General features: G+C 42.4%; 2 protein-coding genes across 7 annotated transcripts in view; both read right to left on the reverse strand.

The window, feature by feature from the left end:
• The window catches only part of TTYH3 (tweety family member 3), a 78,235-nt gene extending 76,879 nt beyond the window's left edge, over positions 1-1,356 (reverse strand). For 2 of the 4 annotated variants that reach the window (XM_072023649.1, XM_072023647.1), the window contains exon 1: positions 1,070-1,311. In XM_072023649.1, coding sequence (XP_071879750.1) covers positions 1,070-1,192 — 123 coding nt within the window. In that variant the 5' untranslated portion in view covers positions 1,193-1,311. Of the gene's footprint in view, positions 1-1,069 lie in introns of all 4 variants that reach the window. The other 2 variants (XM_027468991.3, XM_072023648.1) reach the window with 2 other exon arrangements.
• Positions 1,357-2,020: 664 nt separating this feature from the next.
• The window catches only part of IQCE (IQ motif containing E), a 32,322-nt gene continuing 20,870 nt past the window's right edge, over positions 2,021-13,472 (reverse strand). For all 3 annotated transcript variants that reach the window (XM_027468988.3, XM_038186858.2, XM_027468987.3), the window contains one exon: positions 2,021-10,946. In XM_027468988.3, coding sequence (XP_027324789.3) covers positions 10,801-10,946 — 146 coding nt within the window. In that variant the 3' untranslated portion in view covers positions 2,021-10,800. The remainder of the gene's footprint in view (positions 10,947-13,472) is intronic.

Raw genomic sequence — 13,472 nt, forward strand, 5'->3', positions numbered from 1 at the left:
TGTTTTTAAGCAATTTTGAGTGAAAACCGGTGCGTCGGCTGTCCATTCACAGGTCAGCCAGCGCTCGCTTCGTGACAATACGCTCCCAGGAACATCCTTGCATGAACTCTGAACTTCTGCTCTTCAGCATCTCGTGTCGCCTGCTGTAAAGGCAGCTACCCTCTGAGGTCATAGAAATCCAGCTAAGCTGCTGTGCGGTGTTACATCTGTGTGTGGCCATCTTGAACCCTGCTAAGCCATGGGAACTAAAGCGAATTGATAAATTGACACCCCAAACACTCGAGTTGGGTCAAAAGCCTGTCTTGTTTATTGGTTTAAAGAAGCTTCTTAGCATCTACCCATCACTCTCCAAACACCTTGCTCACATTTCGCTCTAGCTTCAGCCCACACAACTGTTCTTCTCTTCACAACAAAAAGCCAAAGCGCACTGCTTTGTACAGCACTGCCAACCCCTTACGCTTCTGGGATGAAGGAGAGCTGTTGAGCTGCCCCAGCCTTTCCCCTGATGTTAGCATAAGGGCTGCAGACACAGGACACTGCATGTTCCAAAAAGCAAAATGGTGTTCCCAGACCCAGAGCCCGTGGCACAGCGAGGCAGTGGAGCCACTGCAGCTCTGCTCCAAGGCGACAGCAGAGCACACAGCTGTTGGAGCACACAGATTCCCTCCGTAATCGTTTTAATTAGGTGGCTAGCCAACCAAGCACGGCACGCAGCACACAAAAAAAATAAAGAAAGAAAAATAAAAGCAGCAGCACACGAGCGCTCTGCGAGCATCGCGCTGTGCACTGATCTTCCCGTGGCTCTCCTCCTTTCCACCGGGGCCCCCCGGGCCAGGACTGCCTGTGGGGCTCCCCTACATCCCTTTTCGGCTCTTTTTTACCTCTCCCGGAGGAATTTGGGCTCCGTGCAAGGCCGGCAGGAGCTGCCCCAAGCCGGCGGGGTGGAGGGGAGGCAGCCCCCAGGCGCGCAGCCCGCAGCCCACCGCCGGCACGGCGCCCCCTCCTTCCTCCTCCTCCTCCTCTTCCTCCCGGCCCCCCCTCACCCCCAACCCCCTCAGGGGGCCCTCACCTGCTGGTACTCGGCGTCTTGCGGGCGAAAATCGGCGGAGGTGAGCTCCCAGCGCAGGCTGAGGTGCGGCAGGCGGTGCAGCAGGCTCACCCACCAGGGCGGCGAGTAGCTGACGCCCGCCATGCCTCGCCTCAGCCTCAACCTCCCCTCACCGGCCTCTCCTCACCCCGACCCGCCGGCCATGGAGCCCTCCCCCCCCGCTCTCTTCACCCTCTCCCCGCCGGCCGGCGGCCCCTCATGGCCGGCTCCGGGCTCGCTCCCTCTTTGTTCGCCGAGGAAGCTCCACCGCCTCCGCGCCTGGCGCCGCCCGCCCGCTCCCATTGGCACCGCCGCGCTCCGCCCCGCTCCCGGCCCAGGACCGCCTATAAGAGACCCCGAAAACGACCCCAAAACGCCGAGGCCGGGAGCCCCAGGGCTGGCTGAGGAAGGGGGGAACCCCCCCCCCAGAAGCTCCCGGCTCTGCCCGCAGCCCCTCACGGAGCCCCCGGCCCCCGCAAGCCTGGGGGGCGCTGAGGGGAGTATGGGGCCCCCGCTGCTCGCTCCCTGTGTTTGTGCTTTTCCCCCCAGATCAGGGCAAGTTTTTTTGAGGTACAGCCGCGGCTAAAAGCTCTTTGTGACAGTTCCAAGCATGCCCAGTCCACGCAGACATTAGGCACTCGGCCTCCTTTAGTTTTCACCATTCTCTCTTCAGACAAAGGCTTGGCCTCTTCCAGCCGCTGACCCAAAGCCAATTACGTTGCCTCATTAGCTTCCACGGGACGTGGAGGGAGCAGGGTGGCTGGATGACCACATAAATCAGCCCTGAATTCAACACCCAGGTATGGGAGCGATAACAGTTGCTTCCTGCACAACACAACAGAGTTGTGCACAACACAGCAGTGCCGGCGTTGTGCTCTCCCCAGAGCCCTTCAGACATTATGGCTTTCCCAAGGACTACACACCAACCAGACGAGAAAGTACGTTCGTATATTTTCCAAACAGAACAGAACTATTCGCAGTATTAAAGTTAAAAAATACGTGCACACCCTCTTGGGGGGATGTGTCAGAAACGAGTAAGTAAATAAACACTCTGGATAACCTGAGGAGAGCTTTGTAAAACAACAAAAAAAAAGTAACAGCAAGCAGCAGCAATCACAAATTCATTTGCTTTGTTACAAAGATTGCATTGTTCCTATTATGACGGAAAGGTATAAAAATATTTGTTTTCTTTTACAGGGAAATGATCCAATATTTTCGTTCTTGCTGTAAGTACGTGCTGCAGCCCAGCTCTCTCCACATGGTTATGTGAACCACACTTTCCCCGTCACAGCTCTGAGGCAGCGCAATTCACCTGCAGATTTGAAAATCTGAAAACAATGTATTGTAAATACCACTTCACGCAACTTGGATTTGAAAAGTGGAAAAAGCCTCCTAACAGACTTCAAGCAAACATCTCACGTATCAACGTCTGAGAAACTCTCATCTAAAGTATCCCTATTAGAACAAGAAACTTTTATGACCCAGGAAAAAATACAAAATACTGGAGTGCTGTGCATCCCATTTGTAAGAAATAAATGATAAAAGAAAAAAAAAAAAAAAAAGGATAATACTAACTGCTTGTTTTTCTCCTAACTGGTGGCAGGTCAGTAGAGATTATAGAGATGCCTCTTTTGCAAGTACAATTTTATTACATTCCCTAGATGCAGCTAGGAGTTTACACTCTACACTGTTCTTACAGATGCATTTTATAAATAAGGACACCAAAAAGCTAAAAGGTGCTATTTAATATATAAGGATAAAATAAACATACTTCTGCTGATGTTCTGAACTATAACATCAACTTTAATAGTTTTTGACTAGGACAAGATTTTCATATGAGTTTTATCAACATTGCTAAAACGAAATCTTATCGTTCACAAATAGCACTAAGACACACGTCAGAGTTCACAGCCACGCAGTATGTGCACAAGTACAAGATATACAAGGGTATGAGATAGAAGACCTCAACTCCCTCCAGCCTTCTGCAAGAAGAGTTCTCACTTCTTCGCAGAAGGACAGGAGATCAGCAGCCAATTTTATTTTCTTCCCTTTTTTCCCCCCTCCTTTTTCACCGTGCCAACAAGGATGGGGAATAAATTACTTTAAAGCCCAATGATCTAACATATTTCACCTCCAGTTCAAACAACTCTAACAGAAGGAGCTGGGAGACCTCACTCCGAGCAAGGGCTCTCTCCGCGTAAACCACTTACGCCACAGAGTTTATGCAATTCGGCACTAAAACACTCAGGGCTGGAATCTGTCCTACAGATGTTACTGCTGCCACAGGCCTCTGGATAGAAAAACCCCACCAGGCTGCAAGCCCAAGTACCTTTGTCAGCAATATGATGGACATGGAATAGAAGCAGATGCAGCAGCCACTCAACACAGAGATCTCAGTTGACAGCACTGATATAAATCAAACGGAACAAAATGTTTTGGAACAAATCACAGGAAAAGCTGGATACTATTAAATGGGGGTGTAAGCACCAGCCCATCAGCACAGCAGTCTGAGGCGCCGTATGGGGGCGGGGTAAATGGGAAAGGGACCAGGTTTTGCAGCGCTCGTGTGCATGCCTCTCTCACGGTCATTTGCTGCAGAGACAACTGGATTAAATTATAGTAGAATGAGGATTTGGGATTAGAGAGAAACAGAGGCATCAACAGTTTTAATTTCTCCCCCACTATTATTTATAATGATATGGGAAAATAAGAAAAAGAAGAAAACAAGTTCAGCAAAGTAGGAATGAGACAATCCATGGGATCTAGCTCTAGCCATACTTTCATGGTAGAAAGGGTGCTTCATACTATTGTACCACATCAGGAAGCAGTGTTTGCATTTCTTAGATGTCTAGCATCTCTCACTCAATCCTGTTCAGGTAATTCTCGATTACATGACAACAAAACAGCTATCAAGGCTTTCATGTTTAGATTACAGCTGCCTTTTCCCCTCCCCACACAAATAGGTGCTCTCTGTTTTGCCAAAATGAACAAACAAGCCACTGCTGTTGAGATCCCAGGAATAAAAGCTAACACTAAATCACCCTTGCATAGAAAGCAGTTCTACAATCAACCAAAACAAACTGCAAATGTCAGCTTGCTAGATGGCAATCCTGCTGAAAAGTAACCCTAAGAGCCACATTAGCATTCGCTAACTTGCTTTGACAGTGGCTTTGCTAGAGAATCACTGGACAAAATATGCAAATGAGGTGCTCAAAATTAAAGAAAATGAACATGGAAAGAATAGTTTAAACCTCCAAAATTAAGGCAACCACTGCTGACCCCTCTCCCCTTGAGGCCATCAGGCAGTCTGAGAAAACATTACTAGCAAATCTATCTTTTTCCATGCTTCAGAAGCTTCCCTCTGACTTCAGACACTCCTACTTGTGCAATGAGAGCACGTTTTGTAACAGTAATCCCAAACCCCTGGCTCTTTTTATTCACTATGAGATGAAATAATTCAGATTTTAATATACCGTGAAGCGAGGAGTCTTCCCCTGACTGTCAGACCTAATATGTGTTATGAAAGGTTTTAACCAACAATGCAGATTTAAAAAAAAAGTTTGAATTTCAAGTGCCAGCAGATGGATGAGTTACCCTCTCGAGACTAGGGGCTAAATTACGGGCAGTCAGAGGGAGGTCAGCGAGACAAACGTGTCTCAGCACTCAGCTGCCACTGTTAAACACCACCTCAGCCCTGCTTGCCTCTGCTGCTCCGTAAGCTCTGCCCTTACATCAAGTCATGCTTCCTTCCCACTGAGCTAGACTGTGCCTCGATCAAGATTACCCTTCCTCCCTTCCCAGGGCTTCCTCTGTATTTTTTCTATGGAAAGTCAAAGGAAATAAAGACAGGGCTGCTCTGCAGCCCCCCTCAGATTTCACTGCCCCCTTGACAGCTCAGTCCACAGCCTTCGCTCTTCCCAGGAAAGCCACGCTGCCAGGGCTCTTCCCAGCTGAGTTCTCCTCCCCGCTTGAGGTATTTCCCCAGAGTGGAGAAGGGAATGTACATTTGGATCTTCATTACTTTCCTCTGAAGTCCTCCTAGGGACTTTTGGGTTTAAACAAAGAATAGCCACAACCAGAGCCAACATAAAAAGCTTTAAGCAAACTCAAAGAAATCGTATGAAAAGGTTAATTCTGTCATTTCCAGTCCTGAGGCAATACTCCCTTTCTCTCATGTTCTACTGGCCTTTTTATAGTTTGTGAGATTGAGGGAAATGGGTGGAAGATGTGGAAATCCTATTGCACCTGCCCGCTCCTTTCCTTTCCCCAGAGAGCTACACACAGAACATTCTATTATTTAGTTAATTGCAAAGAAACAATTACAAAGGAACTTGGCAAATTCTCTCTAATCACAGTGAGACCCAGTGCAGTTTGGTAAGTTCAGCAAATTAGCAAGTAAGTGAATATAAAAAAGAAAGAATAACACAGCTCAAATTGCACTTTGTTTTGTCAGTCAGTTTCTGTTTAATTATTTAAGATATTTCTTCATAACATTCTAGTACATTTTGTATAATAATGAAGGTTTACTAGCATAGAAATGCCATACCTGGCTATTAAGTATCTGCCAAGAGGAGGAAGAAACTGACAAATCCATGTAAATTACAGAGAGCCTGTTTAGGAAATATTTCCAGGTTAGATAAATAGGCTTTGCCATAATTTGTGTGAGATATAAATAAGGATCATTGCTAGATAACGACAATGCTAAACTAATGTTTGTACAGGACGTTAGAATTTGAATTGCAAGCATTCATGGTCAATCCTCCAGTTTATTTAATGCTATTCTAATTCTCTATGCAGACAACTAGAGGCCATTTAAGCAGGGTTTTTTGTTGTTGTTTTTTTTTTTTTTTTTTTTTTTTTTTACAGCTGCACTGTAATCAAGTGGCAGATCTTACAGTATATTATTTCTAAACTTATATTACAGGAAAGACTTGCAAGCTCCACTGCATTACTGAAACAGAAGATCATTCTGCAGAACTGATAAACCAAGGTGGGGCAGAAGAGCAAGACTCAGGTGTGGTATGATCTGGCTGATAGGAAGAGAGATAATACAGCCCCTTACAACAGGCACGATGTCCCTCCTGGTTCTTTTCAGATCATTTTGGGCATCAAGTTTTTATGACACATCTGTTCATACTATCAAGAATAGAAGCCCTAAAGGGGCTTATGTGACACCCAGTGTGAAGTGTCTTCTGAGGCACGCTGGCAAGAAATCTACCAACTAGTAGGGGAGCTGTTACAATCTGAGCAACATCTTGAGGGAGGAAGTTTTGTTTATACAGAGCCCCAGTGTGGGGAACAACATGAACACTTTCCTGGAGATCAGAACAGATGTAGAATACATATGCTCTCAGAGTTTAAAAAAGTCATTAGGACAGCCAGACAGTGGAAAGGGCAAGAGGAGCAGGGTACAACTTAATCAGTGGAATACAACAGAGTTTAGTTAACAAGAACATAGCAACACTTGCTGTTCAAGGCTATTCCTTCAAGCACAGTGAGGACAGAATGAATGCTAAAGGCCACATGTAAGCAACAGCCAATGCGCCTTATGCACATCTGTTTGCCCTCCACTCCCCCTGGCAGATTAATTGGAACAATCATCACAGGTTTTTTTAATTATTTTATTACTCACATTTCACTGGTTTAATAACTGGTTGCTATGACTGTTACAACCAGCAAGCAAGCAGCACAATAGACATAAATGAAACTTGCTGTACTCTGCACAAAGCCACACATATTTGAGGCAATAGTATGGCTTTTAGTTTTAGAAACACGTGACAGATTTCCTCTCGAATCAACTACCAGAAATCAAGACTGAAAGCAAGAGCCCATCACTGCTGGCAATTGCACTAGGATTTGGTCAAGAGCATTGTTCACCCTACCGATGGGAGGACTTTAAACTTATATTAAGAGGAAATTCACACCCTACGTGTTTAAGAGTTAACTTTTTACCAGCCTCATTACCTGTCTTGCAGAATGGAGGAGACTGGACTTACTCAGGACTGGCTCAGCAAAACAGCCTGAGGAAAAAGGTCAGCCTAGGTGCAAAGTGAAAACACAGGAACAAGCAGCAGAGGCTGGAGTAGCAATACAAGCACAGCAACTGCAGCAGGAATGCATGAACAATTAATTTACAAGCTTGAACTTAATTTGAAAGTTCAATAGTCAGGAGAAAATACACTGCAATTATTTCAACATTTTAAAAATCCCAAAGTAACTTACATACAAGATTTGCACAGTTCTAATTATTAAAATGATCATAAAAATCAATGGCTTTCTTATATATACACCAAAATTGATACTAGTTCATTACAACTGCATAAAAAGTTGCCTGTGTAGGGATTATTTGTATAGCTACGTAGGAAACGTTATATTTTTCAGGTCTTGATGGTGCAATAAAAATTTACAGGCATAGGCACTTAAGGACAGAAAGAGATCAAGAGAGATCACATCCCATAAAAGTCAGATCTCTAAATTCACATGATTCCTAACTAAACAGTAGGTAAACAGCAAAAGGTTTCAAGTAGGCAGCATTATCCCATACAGAACTTGTGTATCAGCAGGATGGAAAGTGTGCTATTAGGTAGCTTACAGCGGAATTTCATTTTAATTCAGGACCTTGATGGCCCTACAAGGTTACCAGTACCTTGTACAGAAAACATTTTTTGTTTGTTTGTTTTAAAATGAAGCTGAGTGTTTTTATAGGGTCTATATCCTGGCTGGTTTCAGCCACACAGATTTTTACTGTCCTCAGCTTTCTGTTGAGTCAAAGAAAAGAAAAATGCCATTTCCTCTGAAATTAATTTTTTCTTCCTTCATTGCTCCATACCTCTCCCCAGATTTACAACGGCTGGCATTCAGACAGCCACAGAATGAAACCTACAGTGTCAATTAATACTCCTTTCAACACATTCCATTACAGCATATAATGAAAAAACATTAAAGGCTATTAATGCTGCAGAGGTTTCTCTTTCTAGTGTACTAAACCAAACTTTCTATACCCTGTGAGCATATAGTTATCTTTCAAACAAAGTTATGTGTTTGAAGCCTGCCCAATTAGGTATCAGATTTATTTGTTTTTAATGGTTGTCAGATTGAATTGAATTTAGGAAGCTCTAAAGACATTTTCATTAACCTCAGAAGGCGTTTGCTCCTTTTCACCCTTCTGTCTGTCTATGACTTTGGGTCACACCAAGCAACTCTCTCTTTTATCCTGGAACTCAGCTACTCTACTGCTAGTTGTATGCCCAGTTAAAACAGAAGTCTTTCTACTCTGTATCTTCTTGATACTTTCATATCTGTTCTTTGTTATGGTACAGTAAAGTAAATGTCATCTTCATCATATTTTCTGTCCAAGTATTTCCCTAAAGGGTAACAGTTAGGTAGGTATTTTGTATCAGTCTTGGTCCTGACGTACACTACATACTTTCTCCTTGATGTGTCAGAGTCCTCAGCTCTAGTTACTCTCTCTGGAGGTATCCATGACATAGTCACAGTTACAGACTTGAAATATTATACATAAGCAACTCAATACAGCTCTGCTTCTATTTAGCAAAATTACTCTTTTATAACCTGACTTTCAGAAAAAGAGGGAAACAGTCTAAGCTTCTACTGAGAGGATTTTATCCCTTTTATTTTATATATATTTATCCTTGCTGCAGATGACAGTCATGTGACCAAACTACCAGCAGGAAAAATTTACCCAACACAAGTATAAATGACATTCTTCAGACTGCTTTGGGTATGGAGAGCTCCCAAAACTGCCTTTGGAAAAAGCAAAGGCAGCATTTCCACTGATGGGATTAAATGAAATCAGCTGCATTGTGCTGCAGCCATCCAGTTTCCTTTGGCTGCAAGTATTGGCATGAACTATGATAAGCTCAGATAGTGCTTCATTGAAATCAGAGAACTGAGACAGCTCTGGCTTATTAGTATTCTGCAAAACAGCGGTGACTGATTTTTAATTTAAAAAAAAGAAGAGGGAAAAGGTGATAAAAATCTTCTATTTAAAAGCATGCTTTCTGTTTACAGGTGACTTTATTATTCCTTGATGACAAAGAACCATTAGGGTCTCTAAAAAAACTTTGCTGTTTGCAAAATGAAATTCTACTTCCAGTAAATATCACATGATTTACCCAGTTCACCTTTCATACAAAGGCATTTTCATGCCTTTGAAGGTATTGGAACAATAGTCTGGACTAAAAGCTCCTCCTTCCAGCAAGAAGAGGTACAGTTTGTGTAAAAGATTTGGAAAGACTCCTCTGATCATATTGTCCACAGTCCATTATGTCACTGGTCCTTTCATGAAGCCTGCTAAAGACATTGTCAAATAGTGTTTGTTCTGGATGTAGTCTCATTATCTATTATAAGCCAACCTTCTGCTTCTGTTCAAGCTACATGGGTCTGAATATGTTGCTCATCCCAATCTACATCCCTCAGAACAGAGTGGGTAGTGCTCAGGCTTTCCAGCAGTAAGCCTCATAGCTCTACCTGATGACAGAAGATGGCTGTCCCTTGTGACCCCTCTCCCAGCCTGTAACTGGTCTCACGGTGCACTTGCAGCATATACTGCTGATGTGCACGCACACAAATGCAGTGCTGAGAAGAGAGATCAACAGCAGAGCAAAATTGGACTTAAAATCTCTTAGTACTCAACATATGAGCAATCTAGTTAGTCAAAGTTTCAGTCAAGTGATGTAAGCTAAAACAGAACATAAAGCAACATATGCACACTGGAACAGGCTCCCCAGGGAAGTGGTCACTGCACCGAGCCTGACTGAATTTAAGAAGAGATTGGACTGTGCACTTAGTCACATGGTCTGAACTTTTGGGTAGACCTGTGCGGTGTCAAGAGTTGGACTTGATGATCCTTAAGGGTCCCTTCCAACTCAGGATATTCTATGATTCTATGATTCTATATCTTCTCTGTCAAATGTTTGCACTTCTTAGAGATGACCCTGCATACTCCACTCCACTCACTGATATGTGAGCAGAAAAAGCAGTCACAAGGGCATCCTTCATAGAACACTCCTGCTATTACACCCTTCTCTGACAAATATAAAAAAAAGTGATTACATGATTAGACATTTCAAATACAAAAGTGCTATACATATTATAGCTAGCACGTTTGGAAAAAGCAATAAATAAAGGAAACCATGCAGCCACAGTAGGCCTAGAGTAGCCCTATGACACAGAATTGATTTCCTTGAAGCCTTTATTGGTCTGCATAGACTTTAAATGTTTAGTGTAAAAAGAAAAAAAACACCATATTACAATATGACACTATAAAAATTTTAAATAGAGAGGACCTTGTAGCACATACAAGCCGTTCCCCTTCACATACACAAGCTGAAAAACGGAGCCAAGTTATTTTTCACTTTCTGATTAAACAAAGTATTTCAGCCAACCTGAAACAAGACTTTGTTTGACATGAAATATTTTAAGTCTCTATTGCTTTCATTTAAAATTGATATTTGAATCTGTGAGAGAAAACATTGTTTTGTTTTAGTCTTTTTTAAAATTCAAACTCTCCATACCAGAAGGATAAGCATAATGGACAGTCAGAGGCTTTTAGCCATGTAGTCAGACATATCAAACAATTATTCATTTACATCTGAAATAATGACAACTGCAGGCTAATACTCCTCCTTTTCCTCTTTGCTATGCTTTACCTTTGTAGAAATATTTTTGTTTGTGAATCAAATAATTCAAGATCATCGGGGCCCGTTACAAAAGTGGGTGGAGTTCTTCTTCATCCGTAACAATGGAGAAACGATGACAATATCATCTGAATCATCTGAGTGAGCTTCATCCACAGACAGAGAGAGAGTGGGCTGTGATTGCTTCTCAGAAGACCTGGCTGAAATAATTGCAAAAGGAAACAAGGACATCAATAAACAACGCTGATAAAAACAAGCCCTTGTGGGAAGCATAATGTTCTCTGAGCCATCAAGTTTCCAGAATTGCTTACAGTTATGAATAGCTCTCATCTATCTTTTTCCGCTTGCAACTATTACCCTTTCCTCTTTAACGAAAGAACATGCATACCAAGTGGTAAGTTGACATCCTGACCACGCATGATTTGTCTTATTGTCTTTTAATCTTTGCAAGTGGTTACACGTCAAAAAGTGAAGCAATTTGATACTGAAACTATCTCAGGCCATAAAAATAAATATTTATTAGAAGGCCAGAAAAGGAAAAGTTGACCCAAGGAAGCTTAAGCAGGAAGTTCATAATGAAAAGTTCAGTCAAGCATAGATAGAGAAAAGGGAAAACAGTGAGAAATAAGATGAAAGCTGTGAGTGACAATGTCTTTCATTCTTATATCTATAAAATACCACAAATATTGTTCACATGCTGTACTGCCTTAAAGACAGTGAGTTCTATTGGTTCTATGCAACTCAATTCCAATTTGAAGAAATGTTTATGGAATAAACAGAATCCTAATGATTCCAGTAAGAACTGGATAATCAGAGGGAGAAGTCAGATACATGAGGCCCCTTACATCTGATGAGCAGGAACAGCGGCTTCTATCCCCTCTACAAGAGATCTGTGAACTTAATGATTACAGCTATTAATACCTGCTAGGACAATATCTTCTCCTCAACTTCACCTATTTTTCAGCTTCAAATATCAGTTCTCTGAAAAAGACTATCTCCCAGACAAAAGGAAAATAAATCAAGATGACCTGCAGTACAAAAAGTAAACACACTTGAGGCCATACGCTGAGAGTTTGACACTGGAATAGAAAAGACAACAGAGGGCACACAGAAAATCTTACTTGGGAAGAACAAACATGCCATGGGCTTCATAATGAAATGAGAGGTTTCTGACAAAGAAAAAACCTGCTGGTATGGAAGAGGCATACACAGCAACTGTAATGTGGAATAAAGAAAGCACAACAAGCCCAGAAATAGAAAAAGGGTGACAGACAGAGTCTGTGAATGAAAACAAGGAATGCAGGAGACTGTTACATTGACCTCAACCCACAGAAGAAAAGAAACATTACTTTCTAGTTAAGTGAAATTCTTCTCTGCATCAGTTCTTCCAGAATTTCTTCACTCATCATTTTATTGTCATCATCACCTACAATCACCTTTGGAGACTTCACAGGTAGGTAGTGACAGTGCCCTCCCTATCAGTACTATTCTAATGGTCAGACTACTGCACCTACCAGACTAGCCTCATTTTACAGCACTTTCTCTAGGTCTTAGAAATACTTCTTCAGAGGCACAAAGCTTTTTTTTTTTAAGTCTATTTTTTTCATTTAAAAAAAATTTTTTCTCTTTGGGCAGAATTTCACAATTGATTTACTCTGAGTTTAGACTGAGTGTACCAACAAAGACTACTGCAGTAGAGCCCAAGCGAAACAGGAAGCTGCCAGGATTCTTTTCTGGATACTGTTACCAGACATAACTAAAAGTTACTCTGTAACATCTTCAGAAGCAAGTCTTAGGGACTCCTTCACAAAGTAGTAGAAGGTGCTTCTGAATATGGAATACAATGAGCTTTCTTACAAACATTCTCCTTCACTGAAGGGTAATCTCTGTATTTGCAGCCCTTGTAAATCTGGCTTATTCCCCATCTCGTATCTTAGAGGAACAGCCTGAGCTGCTTACGGCATGCTCTGTTTCTGCACAAGTCTGCAGGGACTGTCAGCTTTTCACTGACAACAACAAACTGATGTTTTTCAGGTCACCCTCAAAGTTGCTTTTTCTCCAACTGGTCCACAAAACCTAAAATATCCTGCTCAGGATATTTTTATTTTATTATTTTATTTACCAGCTTTCTTCAGCTTGTTTTTAACTCCTTTGAAGCTGCATGTCTAAGCTTGTATTATCTACATCATTGTTTTGCTTTTCCTGCTCAGTACTTCTAACATCCTCTTAGAAGCCTCTTTGGCTTTAACTCCATTTTCTCAGAAGCAGCAAGCAAAATTCAAGAAGGAAAAACTGAATATCAGCCATAAAAGACAAAGACATTTTCCCAGTTTATACCACAGCAGTGCTAGCTGGCAGGGCTACCTACAACTCCAATTTTCCCCTTAATACAGCAACTAAGGACTGATGAAAAACATGACTAAATACAAATGACTGACTAGAATGGTTCATTTTTACCAGATGTCTGTCCCCATCAGAAACCAAGTCAGCAAGGTGAAAACTCATTCAACTTATGTTGTGGGCTGCAAGCTGTAGACAACGGAAAGTACCATATTACAGCCACAGGGCAGGGGGTGGGGGATTGAAGCGGAAGTAGAAAGGCAATACAGAGGAACACCACGTTCCTTAAATAATTACTATTGACCACAGAAAGAGATCATCCAATCTGCAGTTTTGACAAACAGACAAAGCACTGCGAGGAAGCTGGTACTGACGTTGTCAAAGAC

Source organism: Anas platyrhynchos, chromosome 15 (assembly GCF_047663525.1).
Source record: "Anas platyrhynchos isolate ZD024472 breed Pekin duck chromosome 15, IASCAAS_PekinDuck_T2T, whole genome shotgun sequence".
NCBI lineage: Eukaryota > Metazoa > Chordata > Aves > Anseriformes > Anatidae > Anas > Anas platyrhynchos.